General features: G+C 43.6%; 1 protein-coding gene across 1 annotated transcript; it reads right to left on the reverse strand.

Moving 5' to 3' along the window:
- Positions 1-3745: 3745 nt before the first annotated feature.
- Positions 3746-18572, reverse strand: lmo4a (LIM domain only 4a). Its single transcript, XM_061698900.1, has 5 exons — positions 18365-18572; positions 11912-12149; positions 7487-7583; positions 7210-7368; positions 3746-4954 (listed from the first exon to the last, which is right to left on the reverse strand). Exons 2-5 carry the CDS (start codon positions 12142-12144, stop codon positions 4946-4948), a joined length of 498 nt encoding a protein of 165 aa, XP_061554884.1. The 5' UTR covers positions 12145-12149; positions 18365-18572; the 3' UTR covers positions 3746-4945.
- Between the last annotated feature and the right edge of the window lie 684 nt (positions 18573-19256).

Here is a 19256-nt window from a genome sequence, read left to right on the forward strand (position 1 = left end):
ACATGAGAGCAGTTGGTGTTCGAGAGGAGGATGCAGGAGATAGGCTGACATGGAAAAGGATGATGCCCTGTGGCGACCCCTAAAGGGACAAGCTGAAAGTAAAAGAAGAAGAAAGATCCCAAACACACCACCCAGGCAACGAAGGAGTGGCTTCGTAATAAGCATTTCAAGGTCCTGGAGAGGCCTAGCCAGTCTCCAGATCTTCACCGGCGGGGAGCCGAGCGCAGTAGTCCGATCGGCTAAGAACCCAGGTCTCTAGCCCACTGGATAGTGCGGCTCTCAGATCTGGGTCACAGCACCGTGGTTCCCGGTGTCCTGCACCATGATGACCTGGATCGAGAATGAAGTTCAGGATGGTGAGGGTGATCGATTCCAGCTAGCGCTGTGTGTCGGTACGTTAGTGAAACTCACTTCCCGATGTCTGAAGAGCTGCACTAGACACTTGGTAGGGAGGGTAGCGTGCTCAACTCTCAACCAATGAGGATGGTGGTGCGCGGGATTGGGCGCAGGGTTAGCTGGTTCCCAAATGACATCACAGTTACATATGACATTTTGAAAGTAACTTGCCTGCCACTATTCCGTGACTCATGATCTGAATGCCCAAAATGTAAAAGTGCAGCATACAGTAAGTGAGTAACTCATTCATTCATCCATTTTCTGTACCGCTTCTCCTCACTAGGGTCACGGGCGTCCTGGAGCCTATCTCAGCTATCTTCGGGCGAGAGGGGGGGTGGTACACCCTCAACTGGTCACCAGCCAATCGCAAGGCATATATGGACAAACAACCATTCACATGCACATTCACAATTTAGCGTCTTCAATTAACCTCCCGTGCGTGTTTTGGGGATGTGGGAGGAAACCCACACAGGAACGGGGGGAACATGCAAACTCCAAAGAGGCAAGGCCAGATTTGAAATTTCCACTGTAAGTAACTGCAAAAAAAACCCAGACAACAACAAAAACAGCACTGGCTGGCGACCAGTCCGGGGATTACTCTGCCTCTCACCCGGAGCTAGTTGGGATTGGCTCCACCTCCTGCAACCCTAATGAGGATAAGCGGTATTGAAAATAGATGGATGGGTCGATGGATGGATCAGAAAAAAAACCCACAGACGTACTATAAGCCACTAAATCAGGAATGTATCAAGTTTGTCTCCATTGTGCTGACTCTGAGATCTTGTGGACACTTCATGATGACTCTGGGGCGTGTTAAGGGAGTGTCACTGCGCTTCAGCACCGGAAGCAACAACGGGGCTTAGTGGTAACGCCGCCTCAATTGTGGAATGTGAAATGGTTGTGAAAGAGATCCCATTTGTTGTCCGGCAATACGAGGTTTCCCTTGAGAAAAGCACGGGACAAGAAGGAAAAAAAAAAAGTCGATGAAGTCACAGCAAAGTCGTCCTCTCGGATACTTCATGTTGTCCTATCTTCCTTTGTGAGAAGTGAACATTAACGACCATATGACTTCATGTTACTGAGCTGTGCAACAAAATCCAATTCTGTGTTGGACTTGCGTGAACAAGGATGTTACGAAAACCCACGGTGGTCTGCCTCAGACTCAAGAGGTTCTAGGTTTTAGTCTTGGCTCAGGCCAGTCTGCGCGGAGCTCGCATGTTCACCTGCGTGTCGGTTTTCTCAGGGTACACTTCAGCTTGGATGGACTCTAGCTCACCCAGAAGCCTGAACAATAATAAGTGCGAAGAACTGAATGAATGAATATTACTCTCGTTGTTTTTGTTCTGCTATGGACTGCGTGTGTCCTTACGTTTTTGATTGATCGAATTGCTAGAAGATGGAGTTTGAAGATATTCAATTATTTACACAATGCATATTGTGTCTCGTGCTCTGGTGTGGAGTGCACGAAGTGACTGGCGCCCAAAGGTAGGCCCCTGGCTTTTTAATTAGGCCTCATTAGGCTGCGACACAGGAGCGCAGCTCGAGCCTACCGAGGCCTCCGGTGCCTCACGCTTTAATTGCTTCTGTAATAGCCTAAGATCACAAGTTTGAAATCGCATTCCTGTGGGTAATCAGCCATGTTTGTGTTTCTGCATTACTCCATCCACTTGACTCGCCCTTTCAACACGGAAGCGTCACAATGTTAGAAAAACTCACAAAAAGGACAAGCGCACTTGATCTGCAGACAAATAATATGCACTCCTCATAATTAAAGACCATCTTACCATTGCCCATACGTATAATCACTGGACTCTCATAATATTTCTGTCACCTCGGGCATCCTGTATTTGCTCGGAGTACAATGCAGTGTGTTTTAGATAACCACAAACTAGTATCATAAAGATCCCGAATGCCTCTGATGATTCGATTACCGATGAAACTTGAATCCATGCATTTCCTTTTTCCTCATGTGTATACTTGCTCCAGGTGGATTCGTCCACATTTAGAAACAACTGACACGTTTCATCACTCAGTAACAACGTGAGTTCCGCCAACTTACATCTTCATCTTCCGTGCTGTGCGTCCATCGCGGATCGCCTTTTTCTCACTACTCCTATTGAACGCGTACAAGCCTTTCTACAGCGAGGAGCAGAGAACTCCAATGGGTGCAATTTTCATTCACGTGCAGACCGAGACGGACTCTCGTGGGTCTCCCAAGTTCCGAATTGAGTTCTTGTAGCCTGAAGTGCCAACATTTTTAGGAAGACACAATGACACAGTTGTTATTTTTTCAAGTCAGTCCTTCCACGTCCACCACTCTGGCGGTCATGGGTCAACTGGAGCACACAGTATCAGTAAATAAGCGATTGAGGCACACAAAAAAAGTCAACACAGATTGGTGCGATATTTGACATATTCCACTTTAACAACCTTGCGTCTGTGGCCGCGAGGAGACGCTGCGCGGTCATGTGACTGCCCGGCTCCGTTTGATTGGTCAAATGGAGTCAACCGTCACATTGTTTGATCCCCCCCAGTCCGATACCAGTACGAGTAGTCACTCGAGAACTCAACGATACCGAGTACGAATACCACTAGTACTTTTGATACACAACATTTCAATGAACACGATGACAGATAATTGTGTACAAAGACCAAGGTTATTATAGTGAACTAAAACAAATGAAATAAGTCAAACTAAACTTGAAAAAAACATTTTTGGAAATGAAATAACTTTTTGATGTTCTTTTGGTGATGAGAGGTGTTGCGTTTGCTCCAAATAAGCCTTTCGAAATTCCGGCCAAAATGTTCAACTTCAGGAACCGTAGGAAACAGCGGAGACCACGTGCGCTCAAGTCCAGCCCCGCCAAAGCCCCGAAGGAGTCGAGAGACCGAGACTCCGACATTTTGGCGTCCTGGTGCTTTGAAGCATGTTGAATTTGTTTCGCAGAAATGTCATGAGACATTTCATTTAGTCAAGGAGAGTGTCGCACTTCGTAAAACAGTCGTTCCCCAATTCAATGACCGTTCAGCGGTATTCATTGAGGTTTTATATTCAAGTCATTACTGTACCTGTTCCGCTGTATAACTGCATTGCAAAGGTGGCTATAGAAAAGGACCGAACCACTGGAGCGGTCAGCAGAGCAAGAATGAGACGTGATCCGACAGGTGTCTCATCCAGCTTTGTATTGGTTGTTGCTCTGTTGACCGAACAAGCCCAGCGCTTTCAGACAAAAAAAAAACAAAACGAAACAAATGTGCTCCACTTGGATGAGCTCTGATCCGTTCCTGTACGTGTTAACATCTACAAAATGGGTTTTATTGAGTCAAATAAACTCCAATCAGATGTGAATGAAAGTGAACAAAAGTAATTTTATTACAACAAACCAGCTTTAACATACAGTATTGGACTGTGAGGATGCCAAGAAGGCTATTCGCTTTCCAAGTCGATTTGGAGCATTGGCTGCACTGGCCGAATTCACATTCGAATTCGATGGTAATTCATTCAAAAGTATCATACCATCCGTTTTAGATAGTGCTTATCCTCATTAGGATCGCAGTGAGCTGGAGCCTATCCCACCTGACCTTGGGCCAGAGGTGGGGCACATACTCAACAGCCAACCACACGAGTTAATACCAATAAAGTACAACATCAGATCACTGGAACAAAACGTCGATGGCCCGATGAGCATTTCACTGCTAAAGCCAATTCTTTAAAAGCCTAAATTCTGTTTCACACACACAATATTTTACTTCCAAATCCAGCAACACATTCCACTGATTACTTGTACTATCCAAGTCATCATTCTCATATGGGCTACAAAGTATGGTTGCTCGAAAACCTCCCCCAAAAACTCTTTGCTTTGAAAATGTACCGGATGTAAAGGATGTGTTGTTGTGTGTCCAAAAGAAATAAAATACAGACAAAAAGCCAACTTGAATATACATCGATACGTACAATATACATGGGGGGGGGGGGGGAAGATATAAAATGCTTTGAAGCTCGTTCTGTGAGTACCAAGATTAAGAACAGAACCACCACTTTCCCTTCTGTAATTAAGATGAATACTTGACCAACGCAGAAAACAGAATTATTATTTTTTTTTTTTATTGCTTGTGTTACCACCTGTGTTGGAAAACACAAACACAAAGAATGCTAAAAAAGTGTCATACATTTTGGAGGAGTTGAGTTCACTATAAGCAACGGCCTCAGCGTCACCTCCAGTTTCAATAGCCCCCGTGTGGGACTTGGTGGGTAAAGGCCCGACTGGTTTCCACTGAAATCACTGCTGCAAAATGTCAATGTCTGATTCCTTCCTTTCAGCCAAGCCTGATCTTCACCACATCGTTGCCACGGTTCATTCAAAGACAGCAGTCTGGCGGTCCAACCTTCCTCGGCGTCCTCCTCCGACAAATAAAGCAAGTCACTCTCAACTCGGCCTTCTTTCATCATCGAAAGCGAGGCGAGCTGGTGTACGAGGCGAGGGAGGTGAAGAAGGGACAGATAAGAAAGGCTGAGGGAGCAGACGCTCACGTTTTCCCATCCCGTTTCTCAGCAGACCTGTAAATGGAAATAGAAGGTTACCACATACTTGTCATGAAGAAATATACAAAGAGTGCCAGAAAAAAAACAAAAACATTTGGATCATTAAGCCAATTTGAAAACCAATCTGTTAGTAAACACCTGGAGTCACTCCCTTTAAAAACCAAAGACCAAGTCCGAAACCTTGATGTTCTGATAGATTCCGACCTAACTTTCAACTTGTCATATCAAATCAAGTACTAAAACTGCCTTCTACCATCTGCAGAACATATCCAGAGTGAAGGCTTGCATGTGCCAAGCAGACCAGGAGAAGCTCATCCACGCTTTTAGCTCAAGTAGGCTTGACTATTGCAATGGTCTTCTGACTGGACTCCCTAAAGAGAGCATTAAACAGCTGCAGCTCATTCAGAATGCTGCAGCTCGTGTTCTGGACCAGAACAAAGAGGTCAGAACTTATTACTCCAATTCTAAAGTCTTGACACTGGTTTCCAGTCAGCTTTACAATATATTTTAAAGTTCTGCTACATGAATGAAATGCGAATAGAATATAATCTCTGTTTGTTTCCTCTTTGTTTTAAATGTTTATAAGCTGTTTTTTTTTTCTTTTAATCATGTAAAGCACATTGAGTTACCTTGGTGTATGAAATGCGCTATAGAAATACATTTGCGTCGCTTTTTATTTTGAAGGGTACGGCATTTTAGCACGAAAAGTAACATCACACGAAACCGGTGAATTTTGAAAACGAAAGTAAACCTAGACGGCAACAAAAAGAGTAATGAATGCAACCAAATGCTATAAAACGATTCCTTTCCCTACCCACCGATGAGAAACAAGGTTAGCGTTTATGATACTGTGAGGTGTTTATGTGAATTCTGTCCCAATTCGCTGTGATCTAAAGTTGCTAGTTTGACCTTTAGTTTTAGCTCAGCTTTTTTCGTTTGCCCATCGGCTCTTACGTTGGTTCGTAGACAAAAATAAACGCTAGAAACCATCAGTGCGAGCGTGCAACCCAACGTTGAACTTGTTAGCCGTTTCAATGTTGGCAAAGACGTATCCTATGGTTTCATTCACCCAATTGACTTGACTGAGGTTCCGCGTGGCGTAGGCGGAGGCTCAGAGCGGGAGGGAGCACGTCGTTTGCACAATATAATCTCATTCCAAGTGTTGCACTGAGGCGGCACACGCAACGCTGTGGGCCTTTTTTCCCTCCCCGGCTGCGACGAGAGCGGACGACGGACCTTCGGCGTGTACTCTAACCGCTGTCGGGCTGGCCCGGGTCCACGGATCCTGTGCGGTTTCGCTGCCGCCTCGCGACACAACTCAACGCGGGGACATTGTCGTTCAAATAACACAAAACACGTCACACTTCAGGGAAGATGGGTTATTCGGAGTCGTGGTGGCTAATCGCACGCTATACTGGGAGAACTGGGTCCATTATGAATAATCAAGTGGCAAATCCCGCCAAATGGCCACTGCGTGGAAAAAGGGCGCTCGGTGTTTATCTCGTGGGGGAGGAAATTATCATCTCAAATCTCTTGACATCACAAGCATAGTTTTTAGCCAGCCGCAAAAATCAGGAAACTTTAGAAGGTGAAAAAGAGTTTTAAGCCATAGCTCAACAATTCAGTATTATAATTGTTCTCTTTATATACAGTATTTGTCTCTCTCTACTTTGCACATGTTTAATGCACTTATCGTCAAACATATTTAATGTACTTAGAAACAAAACAAGGATTTACATTTTGGGCCATTTGAACAAATCCATGTTCCTGAGGTTTATTTGTTTCTCACTCAGTGGCTTGCAAAAACAAATGTCTCGTACAAGTGACGATAGGAAGACTGCGGGACGACTTTTGTTTACCTTACTTCCGACGGGAAAATGTGTTTCCAATGTATAACAAATCAGAGGTCGACCAGTGTCCTGGAATGGATTTTGATTTGACCTTAGAGGTCATGGCTGTTGAATAAAAAGCATTTATGTTCGACATTTTGTGACTTTTCACATTGAAATTCCATGATAGAATTAGTACCTATATTTGTTTTCTGGATGAAAAGAAGAAGAAGAAAAAAAAAAAAAGGGAAAAACTCAATGACAATGCTAAATGTTTCTCATTGACAACTGGATTAAATAACAGCCCTCAGTTTATGAGGACTGTAACAACAGAGGCCGTTGTTGTACGAGGCAGACGGCTGACTGCAGGTCTTAAGCGCGACGGAGGTGTGTTATGATTTCTAAAATGCAAATTAAAACCGGCACCGAAATGCTTCTCACCTTTTGGTCGGACATCAGACCGTTGGCTCGCATTTGAGTTGGGTGTCCACCGAGCAGTCCGCCTCCCGGCCGATCGTGTTCGCAGAAGATCGTTCCGTCGACGTAATGAAAGCGATCACCCGGGACCAGGCGGTTCCGACAGGTTGCGCAAATGAAACACTGACACACGGAGGACTCGTTGAGCATTTTGCCAACCGAGAACATTGAGCGCAACGACCGCAGCTCGATGACACAGCGTTATAAACATCGACGAGATCGGTTGCGTAATCACACCCACCTTCAGGTGGTAAACATTTCCTTGTGCCCGCATCACCATCTCACTAGCAGGGATAGAATGTCCACAAGCGCTGCAAGCGCCGCTGTGTCCAAACAGCCTGCGGGCAAGCACAAAGACAACAACCATAAAAAGCTACAGCAGGTTTGTCGTGGCTAATAAGATGGAGAATAATAATGGTTAATTGACCAGCTCGGGCACCTCTCACTTTGTGTTAGCATGAGCATGAACACTGATGTTACTGTTCAGAGTTGGTTGCGGTACAAAACTGTTACTTATTTTTATATTTGTATGATAGTTCAAAAGGTCCCATTCTGTCAACAGCATTTCTTTCGACAGTCAAAAGTTTGACATCTACGCAGTTTGTCTAATTGACTGGAACAGTCTTTGAACACCAAACCTCTTTTCAAACGACGGGGTTTGAAATCGCCGATGTGGTGACGTAGTTGCGCCAATTCATTTTGAAGTACCCGCCCAGCATTCAAGCGCACGGCGACGCGTCCACTCGTCCCAGTCAAAATGGCTGAGTGACAACGCGGCTGCGTCTTGTAAACTTTGCGTCATCTGCCAAACTCAGAGGAGTCGCGGAATAAATACATCAATGATCATCGGGCGGGAGGCGGGGCACGCCCTGAACCGGTGGCCAGCCAATCGCAGGGCACATATACAAACAAACAACCATTCGCACTCACAGTCACACCTACGGGCAATTGAGAGTCTCCAATTCATAACTGTTTGGCGAAGGGGATCCGTATCTGCTGGATTCGAAATTGTCCGAATGATTGTTTGCCTATAAAGGCCCTGTGATTAGCAGTCTAGGGTTTACCCTGACTTTCGCCAGTCAGCTGGAATGGACTCCGGCTGTACCGCTTATCCCCAACCGTAATGAGGATAAGCGGTACATAAAAAAAATGGACGGTTAGAAAGATGCAAGGGGAGAAATTGCACACCATTATCGAGGACAGCAATCCTTTGCGAATAGTACTTATGACTGATGTAAAGCGTTAAGCTTGCCTATGACATAACCTGACAATATAGGTAATGCAGCGTAACGTGTGTTGAGCTGTATTCATTTCACTGGAGATCCGAAAGGCCAGTGTTACTACCCTTATGTACGGAGGCGGTCGGTCTGGGACTCAATGGTGCCCCCTTGGCCAATTTTCCAGGGGGGCTGGGAGGAGTCTATGCACACTGTGCGCTGCCGGCCTATCGCGCACCCCCCCCCCCCCCAGAATACCCATGTCGCCCACATCAGAAACAACCCCTGCTTATATACAAAGAATTCTGTATCACATGAGGCCATGAGCTGTGGCTTTACACACCTCTACAAGAATTTGACATCGTGATGTGGGCACCCACAAAATATCCAACTGTGTAAAATTAAATAACCACACATACCGTTTCAGGCACATGAAACATAATATGTTTGTTTTCTGTAGTCTTTTGAGCATGACCATCATTTGTTTTTATTCCTGAACTACTTGTCTGTTGATATAAACTGCATTCCTTCCTAGCAGTGTTTATCTATAGGGTGCATTTGCACCAAAATTAAAGGAGTTCCTACATCAAAACAAATACGTGACCTACTCTTTTTCAGCGTCCCGCTACGGCCGAGGTTCGCATAACAATTGTGTAAAGCACATTGATGACAACGCACAAGTAGCTGTGGTACACCTACAGTGTAGGCAGCGTTCGGGGAAAAGAAAAGAAAAAAAATAATCATCTGCCATTCATTGGACGCATATGAATTATTATTATTTTTTAGTAACACACACACTGTAGATTAAAATAGTGTATTTTCATGACCATAAAAACTGAGTTCGATTGTACTTTGTTGAAGTATTTAACAATGTACTCACGTTATTTTATGATCAATCCATCAAAGTCCTCATGTTCTGTATCCGAAATGAACAGCTGGGCAAGTTCTCCATCAAACACGCCGGGTTCCCTCTCGTCATTGTCGGAGTCGGTCTCGTTGCCGTGCGGCTCCTCCGAAATGACGCCGGCTTTTACGAAAGCGCGAACGACAGCGCGAGCGGACACGTTAGCCCGGGCATCCACAACCCATTCACAAATTGTGGCGTAACTCGCCCGGCGCTGCCTCCTAGTCTTAGTAAAGCTGTGTTCGTCATTTGTCATCCATCGCTCCCACGCCGCTCCAAACTTCACTTTCAACGCCCTGTTTACACCGATGTCCAGCGGTTGGAGTTCCTTCGTCAAGCCTCCCGGAATGACGGCAAGCTCCGAGTTATTGCACTCAGTCGAATGGTGACTGTAGAGACGCTTCTCCCGGCTGTGCTTTGCTCATTGATCCATTGCTCGAGTCGGTCTTCCAACTCGGGCCACCTCGCCTCGTTCCCGCGGAAACTCAGCTTTCGTCTTCTTGACTTGGCGAAGCTCGTTTTCCTGCTTCCTCCACTTGCGAACCGCGGGTTCGTTGATCTTGAATTCTCTCGCGGCTGCTCGATTCCCACGTTCCTCCGCCTAACTGCTAGCTCGCGGTTTAAACTGTGCTTCGTAAGCGCGTCTCTTCGCAGGTGCCGTTTTCGGGGGTGCTTAGCCAAACCGATGTGGTTTTGCACAATGCGCATACCGGAACTATATACCAACTGGGGGCGTGCCTTTAGCGTCCTCTGTCACGCGCTCCCTTCCCCCTTTAACGTCCGCACGCCGTCCTCAGTCACGTCCGCCTTTCCTCTATATGAGCAGCGTGTCGGCAGGAAACGCTCTCAGTCAGTCAAGCGGAGCGCTCGTCAAAGTCACGCAACAACATTTACAGATTTTGGAACTCGGTGCACACAGAAGGCGCGCCGCGTTATAAGGCGTTGTGAAAATACGATTTGAACTGTTGAAAGATAATAAGAATTAACTACACATTAGCAATTAGGGCATGGGACACCTCAACATAATGTATACTCTTGCAGAATTTAACATTATATTGACAAGGATCATGTATTCGTACAGTAAACCAATGAGTTGAACTTACACTTGTAATGAAGAGAAACCTACGAAGTATTGCTTATTCAAAGCTTGAAGTAGCAAATCTTTTCAAGTCAATGGGCTCAAGTCCAAGTTAAGTTACGAGTCACTGCGGTTCAAGTCGAGTGGCAAATCTTTTCACAAATACAAATTCACGTCGAATCAAACTTTCCATGACGAGTTGGTATTGCGCATAATGGGGATCAGCAAATTTCAAGGTCCCCTTCCATCAAAATCCAAATGTTTCCATTGTTTTATACAGAATATATAGACGAGTCTCTGACATGGTTTAAGGTTTGTCGGTTTAATGCAAAAGAAGATAACGGCACCAGTCTTGCAGAACTACCGGATCGTATTTGTATTTGAGACGTACAAAGGGTGGCAATTTAAAACGCATTCATCGCGATGAATCATTCCCAGACAAATTCATCGATCCATCGTTTTGTGTAATGCTTATCCTCACTCGGGTCGCAGGCGCGCCGGAGCCTATCCCACCTGACTCTGGGCGAGAGGCGGGGTACACCCTTGACTGATTGCCAGCCAGTTCCAGACCACATACAACCATTCACACTCACATTTACACCTACGGGCAATCGATTGTTGTCATTGTGGGAGGAAACCGGAGTCCCCAGAGAAAACCCACGCGGTTGCAAACGCCACACAGGCAAGGCCGGAATTGAACCCGGATCCTCAGAACTGTGAGGCAGATGTGCTAACCAGTCGCCCACCGTGCCATTACAGACGAATTCACAAGTTAAAGAAACGAACGCATTTGAATCGCCTTTTGTGTTGCAAACAGCGCGGAACCTTTGTCTCATGGCGCAATTTCCTGGACTGCCGCAAGGGAGGTTTTATTTCAATAAATAAATAATACAATACATAAAGCCTTGACAAGCGTGCTTTTGTGTAATTTGTGCAAACACGAGTTTTCATACCACCGAAGCACATGTGATCCGACGTTTCAACTGCCACGCAGAAACCGTTTCAAGGCAATCGTGTTCCGAAACAAAACTGCCCTAAAATGGCACTATAACTTTTTGTCAATATTCCTCATGATTAATCGAGATGAACTCATCACAAAGCCTCTCATTAATTAATTCGATACATTTCTCGAGTCCTCCACCTAGTAGAAAGTTACTCATTATTCAAGTGCCTGCCCACTTTGTAGTCGGAACACGCCTCCTCATCTCCGGAAAAGTTGTTGAGTGAAAACGTGCTGTGTCTTGTGCAAAGCTTTGCATCGCCTGCCAAACTCAGGAGTTAAATAATAATCATGATGGCATGGTACCGTTAATTGGCCTCGCTAATAAGCAACCGCACATACTGCCCATGTTCTCTGTTCTCCATCATCAAATGCATCAATGTCTGGTACCGCATCGGTGGCGTCGCAGTCGGTCAGTAAGAATGCAACCTGCACGGATGCCGGAGCGGATCGTGTTCCGCACCAACCTGATGTAGTCGTTCTTGCAGAGGATCATGCCTCCTTTGGCGTAGCAGGTGCTGCTGTACTCGCCCAGCTGAGCATGGCAGCAGGAGCACTTGAGGCAGCGCGTGTGCCAGTACTGCTCCATAGAGAAGAGGAGGAAGCGGTCTGCAATTCGACCTCCGCATCCTGCGCACGACCGACCTGCTGTCCCCCCCATCAAGGCCACCGTGGGCACCTCCATCCCGCTGTTCACCATCACAACTAAAGACGGACAGGAGAAATTCACAGAAATCTTCAAGTTGGCACTTTTTTTTAATGAAAAAAACGGAACTAAAGTGTCATCGTTTAGGGATTTAGTTCATTACGCACATTTTACAAATGGGCAGTGCTGTGAAAAAGTACCTTATATTTTTGCATAGTTTCCCCACTTTAATGTTTAAGATCATCAAACAGATATAACCCAAGTCAACTTAAAATGCTATTTTAAAAAGGGTGATTTCATTTATTAAGAGAAATAAACAACAACTATTCAAAATTACATGGCCCCGTGTGAAAAGGTAATTTGCCCCCCCCCCCCCCCCCCCCCCCTTGTTAAACCATGAATTAATTGTGGCTAATCACAACTTTTGGTTAATTTTCACTGATCACCCCCAGACCCGTTCAATCAAGAAATCGCTTCAACAGAACCCGTCTGACAAAACCAAGTTGGACAAAAGATCTAAAAAGGCCGCAACAAAAGATTCAAGAACAGTCAAGTCATCATAATACGACACCCAAACAGTCCCCTCCAAAAGTATTGGAACGGCAAGGTCAATTCCTTTGTTTTGGTTGTATACTGTCAAAACATTTGCGTTTCAGATCAAAAGATGGACACGGGACAAACGTTCGGCATTCCAGCTTTCATTTCATGGTATTTATGTGTTAAACAACTCAGGACGGGGGACCTTTTGTTTGAAGCCACCCACTTTTCAAGTGAGCAAAAGGTCTTGGAACAGACATGATTAAATTCACACAAAGTGAATAACTTTTCAGATTTGGTGGCATAACCATTATTTGCAATAACCTGCATCGACGACACCAGACTGTTGCACTCTTCATTTGAAATGCTTTACCAGGCCTTTAGTGCAGCCTCTTTCAGTTCTTGGTTGTTTCTGGGGGTTTCTCCCTTTGGTCTCCTCTTCTGGACGTAAACTGCACGCTCTATTGGGTTACGATCCGGTGATTGACTCGGCCAGTCTAAGACCTTCCACTTCCCCCCCCCCCCCCCCCCCCCCCCCCCCCCCCCCCCCCCCCCCCCCCCCCCCCCCCCCCCTTTGTTGTGTTGGCAGTGTGTTTTGGGTCAATGTCTTGTTGCGTGATGAACCTTCTCTCGATTAGTTTGGGCGCATTTTTCTTTAAATTGTCATTTCACTCAGTGATTGCTGAAAATAGTTGAACACAATTAAAAACGGTGCGGAGGAACACATTTTTGTTTTGTTTTCTGCCCAAATGTTGGTTAGCAAGCTACTTTCTGCTTCATGGTAAGTGACGCAAGCTGTTAAGATGAAATGATGTGGACCATTTATTTGCATTCTGGGTTGAAGGGAATGGTTCCATTTTACCTCCAGTAAAAATAGAAAATACATTCTGTGTGCTAGATTTTTTTTATCTGCACGTGCACCAAAATTGTAGGCAGTTTATTACAGTGGGTACGGAAAGTATTCAGACCCCCTTACATTTGTCACTCTTTTTTTATATTTTTGCTAAAAGAATTTAAGTTCATTTGTTTCCTCATGAATGTACACACAGCATTCCATATTGACAGGGGGGGAAAAAAATGATTGTTCAATTTTTTGCAGATTTATTTAGTATTCAGACCCTTTGCTCAGTATTTAGTCAAAGCACCCTTTTGAGCTAATACAGCCATGAGTCTTTTGGGGAATGATGCAACAAGTGTGTCACACCTGGATTGGGGGATCCTCCACACATGCCGCTTAGAATTAAGGCCAACAATTTCCACCTTGATCTCATCAGACCAGAGAATCTCATTTCTCACGATCTTGGAGTCCTTCAGGTGTTTTTTTTTGTTTTTGTTTTTTTTTTTCTTCTCACCAAGGCTCTTCTCCCCCGATTGCTCAGTTAGGCCGGACGGCCAGCTCTAGGAAGGGTGTGAGCTGTGAGGTCTTACATAGGCAGGTGTGTGGCTTTCCTAACCAAGTCCAATCGGTGTAATCAAACACAGCTGAACTCCAACGAAGGCGTAGAACCATCTCAAGGACGATCAGAAGAAAAAAAAACGGGTGAATGGATTTTGTAATACAGTCATCCCTTGCCATTTCGCAGTTCATTACTGCAGATTCAGTACGTTGCAGATTTGGTTTTAGAGGTCATTCTCGATATGACTTTAATGTGGCAGCAATGACACATAGGGTCAATTGGGCTCTTTGTCTTAACAGAAAACGACACCTTACTGAGTAATCTCAACTAACATAGCTGCTAAGTCACTAAATTGCTCGAGGACACAAAGACCATGACCACAAAGTCCCCGCTTAAAACACTAGCCACAGTCAGAGTTTTATGAAATCAATTCACAAATAGCAACGTTAGCCTGACAAATAGCTAATGCGCACAATCATCATATCGACAGGGACAAATACAAGTAAAGACGAACGTTTAGAGTTTTTTTTTTTTTTTTTCTTTCTACGACGACAGTTAAAAACATCGGCGTAATTAATTCTGGGTTCCCATAATGCTATTAGCTGGCTCCATTGCCAGGACCTTCAGTGTGAGCAATGTCCACTTGGCCTGTTGTTCAAGTCACTGAAGCAGAACACAAAGGCATGTCACGTGCTTGTGTCGTGTGTGTGTGTGCGCGTGTGTGTGTGTGTGTGTGTGTGTGTGTAGACGGTGACCTCAAGTGGACAAATCAAATATACATACAATACGGACAGTAGTCACTGCCTGCTCGGGACCTCTGCGCGCTATCAGACAGAAATCGGGAGAAAGGGCTTTTGGGTACTCTGCACCCTCAGCCCGGAAAGATCAAGGAAGTGGTATCCTTCAATGTTTGTTTTTTTTTTTTGTTTTTTTTTTATCTATAATGAAAGAAATGCAAGATAGAATGTCAATGTTTTAGCTGAGCTGCTTGAACAATTGATTCGTATGCATGATGGTTAAATCCAAAATGTTGACGTAATTGTACTTTTTCTTGTCTAACTTCTTTGTGTTTTGGCTGCTGCCTGTTTTGGCCAGGTCTTTCTTGAAAAGGAGGTTTTTAATCTCAATGAGAAGGAAAAAAAAATGTAAATACCCGCACTTCAATACAGTATCACATATTGCCATTGGATTTAGAAATGTATAAACGTAGTATATAATAATGCAATAACTCATTGTTCTACACTCCACACATTTCATTTATTGCGGGGGTTTTCCGGAACGGAACCCCTGCGCTAGACGAGGGGTTTGCTGTGCATCTCAAGGTTTATTTATTATCGCCAATAAATCGGATGCTAGTCATATCTTCAGATCAAAGAAATTGGGAAGGTGCCTACACATGCGCTGCCTCAGAATATTCAAAATGCTTTATCTGACGACACATCGGAATTGAATTCTTCATTAAAGAATTACATTCTTCAGGCTTGAAAAGCTTCGTTAATTATTAATGCTAAATGAATAGACATTTTCCCAAACCATGCTAATTAATAAACAGCGATGAAAACCTAGAAAGCGTAACAGAATCCAATTATAATTACAAACACATCACACTTAGTCGTGACTCCTGACACAGAAGGAGCTTGGACCGGCAAATTATCGGCAGCTTTGACTTTACCGTTCAGCTGGTGAAAATATTTTATAAAATGAGAACAAAACAGAACAATTAACACCATCAGCAAATATTGGCGGCAAAAAAATACACTCAATATTTTCAAGCAAAGTCAAGAAAAAGTAGAAATGACCTCTCTCTCTTCTTCGTGTGACTCTTGGCACAAGGTCTACTTAATTAGCTAAGTGACATAAATGGAACCGCATTCGCGTATCACATACTTGCAATTACATCCTGGAAGTTCCTTCGGAATGTTTTTGTGTTAACTGTATATTAGCAGCGACACTGCAGCATTCCCTCGAGAGCTGCTTGCATCCTTAATAATGAGCGCCAACAACAACAACAACAACAACAACAACCCAAAATAACTGCAATTCATTTTCTAACCTCTCCTCTCGAGCTGCTGCTTTCACAGGGACTTGCAGGCTCGCCTTCTGACAAATTTGAGATTGCGGCAGATGGTTGTCTGCAGTCAAGCACGCTACCCTCAATAGCCTTATTTGTTTGAATTTTTGTTTTTGGGGGGGGGGGGGGGGGGGGGGACTTGGCTGTAATCAGCAAGAGGAATACCAGCTTAAGAAGCTCAAGGCTACATTGGAACCACAGTCTTGTGTAACTAACGTACATCCAAGTTTCCAATTTGTTAAGACTTAGCAAAGTTGGGAGAGTTGATACAGTCGTGTGACCCAACGGTTTCGGTCAACACAAATCGCAACGAATCGGAGTACCTGTACACATAACCGTAACCACCTTACGATTGGGCTCAATTACATGCTGTAGGGCACATCGCGTGCGTTGTACTTCCACGTGTCATTGAATTGTATCCATCCGGTGATTGTCCAAGTGTGGTACGAACACCACGAGTGGTACGTGGCTTCACTCGAATAGTGCTTGAGAATCACTGAATTAAATGTTCAAACTGTGCATAATGTTACAGTGTCTTTTAAAACGTTTTTTTTTTTTTTTTAGCAGAGCACATTTCTTAACTACAGTTCCGTTGCATTTAACTTTCGAGTAAAATACATTTGCATTTCATCTTTCAAAACTTTTTTTCCCCCCAAACATTTCTTATTCAACTTTTATGTGGAATACATTTGAATTAGATCATCATTTAAGTACTGTTTTTAATTTTCTAATATACAAGCACAGTGGTAATGTAATTGCATGTTTCGGTGGCTTACAATAATAAGCAATATACATAATTAATCAATTTGAGCAAAAAAAAAAAAAAAAAAAAAGTGTATTTAAGCAAGGAGTGTTTCGTTTCTAACATCGACTGTAGTTACTGTAATGGTTAATATTGGACTGAGGCCTCCCAAACAGGAAGAAAAACACTACTTGACCACAATATACAAGGAGCGCTAATACAAGAACATTAGCAGTAATTGTGCCTTTACAAACACAATAATGATCACTCTTGGCCGATATTGTTATCGTTAATAGCGGTAGTAGTTTAGTATCGATTAGTAGCAGCTATACACATCTCACATAATACGAACGTTTTGGCCTACTTTTCGTTGTCACCAAGACTGACTTCCTCAGACTATTTCTATGAAAGCAAGATTTTAAAAGTCCTGCTAAAATAATTTGCCTACAGGTAAATGGTCCTTCAACTTCAACTCAAATTGATGTTAAACACGTGGTCTTCCCTGCACCCCTCCCTCACCTGCCATAGAAGCACATTTTAACACCTTGCTTGCAATATTGGACTTTTTTTTTTTTTTTTTTTTTGCATTTTTACCGAACATAAGTTAAAACACTCACTGGCAACCTCATTAAGTACACCCGGCACAATAGAATGACTTGTAACAGCCGTTGTTAATAATAGAGTTGAAGTTTGCAGTGGTGTAAAACTGCACTACATCATAATTAAATTTCAAACAGGAGTCATCCAAAAAATATACAACTCAGGTATAAACAAAATTATTATTTTGTTTATATTTTTAAACACCTAGAGTATATTGTGTATGAATGGCTTTCTTTTTCATTAATGCACTATTATTAAAGTCAAATCTGTAATCAGATTTAAGGTAGGATGCAATATATATATATATATATATATATATATATATATATTTTTTTTAACTTCCTACTCCTATTGAACATGTACACTGGTACCGAAGGACAAACTCTACTGCTGCCTTCTATTTGTATATAAAGAAAAATAGATCAAGAAATAAATCGACATAATGCCCTGTGTTGCAATCGTTATTTATTTATAGTTTGTATGAAGTTGAAAATTGAGGACAAAAAAAAAAATCTTTTTTTCTTTTTTTTTAAATTGTATTTATTTATTTTGTTAGTGTTGTGATTTGTGTGTGGCCATTACGACTGAGTCTAGGCGTTAACTTACAGGTATAAGGTAGAATACAGTAGTAAGGTACATAAAGAAATATCAATAATAAAAATAATTGTGAATTATTCGACACGTCACTTGTCAAAAGTTCTGGCGTTGAGCTTTCCACAGCATCCAGTCGCTCCGCCCCCAAATATTTGACATTTACTGTTACTACTCATTGTCCCGGAAAATAAATTACGTCAATGGAACATTTTGGGTTCAGATGGGAATAATATGAGGAAAAACGTGGAAAAGAAAGTCGAGGCACTTTCGGCGTTTACACACAGTAGTGGAAAAAGAAGAAAACACGGAAGACATGTGGGCTATTGAACTTACACCAGTGGCCGAAAGAGACGCCGGAGAAAAGGCTCAAACGGTCGACGCTCCGTCGCTCGAAGTTGAAGCTTTCCGGTCCACCGAAAGCGTCCGGCAGCTCCCCATGTGACAGTCGGGCCGCTCACTTTCCTCCTTGTCTATTTACGGCAAGTTCGGCGGCGAAGCAAGTCTGCGGCTCCGCGAGTGCTCGCCTCGCTAAATACGTCATCGCTACCGGCCCGCCCACCGACGCGGAAGAGGCGTGGCTTTCCTCGGCCCTACACGACGAAATACAATCTCAGCCTTTTTTTTTTTTTTTTGCTTGTGTTTAAAATACAAGTAGAGGGGGACCTCTAGTGGACAAAGTGCGCAGCGTGCTACAAAAAAAACCCCACACACATTCACTGGTTTTTATTTGTTTTTTTTTGGTCTAAATAACAGTAACTGTTGTTGATATTCCCCCTCCCACTGGAAGTCGCACTGACGATTTGACACCTGATATTGATGCGCGGGTGAAGGCTACAAAATGCCAACTTTCAGGAGCAAAGTACGCCTACTTCGCGGAAAATGCCTACTTTGCGCTGTGAAGAATGCAGTTCCGGTAAAATAATGACAGATGGATGCGAAAATTTGTGAACATTTAAAATGACTTCTAGAGTGGCGACTGGTAAGCACATCTCCCCTCACAGTTCTGAGGGCCGGGGTTCGAATCCCGGCCCCCCACCTGTGTGGAGGGTAAGTGGTAGAGAAAATAAAATGAGATTTATAACTGTACAAGTTGTTATCTAAACCGTATATATGTATTTATATATATATATATATATATATATATATATGTAGAGTCCATGTTTATCTGTAAATTGCACATGGAAACCAACAAACAAATCCTGTATCATAATACTGTTAAAATTGG

Source organism: Phycodurus eques, chromosome 15 (genome assembly GCF_024500275.1).
Source record: "Phycodurus eques isolate BA_2022a chromosome 15, UOR_Pequ_1.1, whole genome shotgun sequence".
Lineage (NCBI taxonomy): Eukaryota > Metazoa > Chordata > Actinopteri > Syngnathiformes > Syngnathidae > Phycodurus > Phycodurus eques.

Bases quoted from the DNA above. Each gene is read 5' to 3' on its own strand.
- lmo4a (XM_061698900.1), bottom strand. From the start codon at position 12,144: ATGGTGAACAGCGGGATGGAGGTGCCCACGGTGGCCTTGATGGGGGGG. The intron at 7,584-11,911 runs GTTGGTGCGGAA...GCTTGCCCGCAG, and splicing joins TGCAAGAACGACTACATCAG to GCTGTTTGGACACAGCGGCG. The intron at 7,369-7,486 runs GTGGGTGTGATT...TCCGTGTGTCAG, and splicing joins GAAATGTTTACCACCTGAAG to TGTTTCATTTGCGCAACCTG.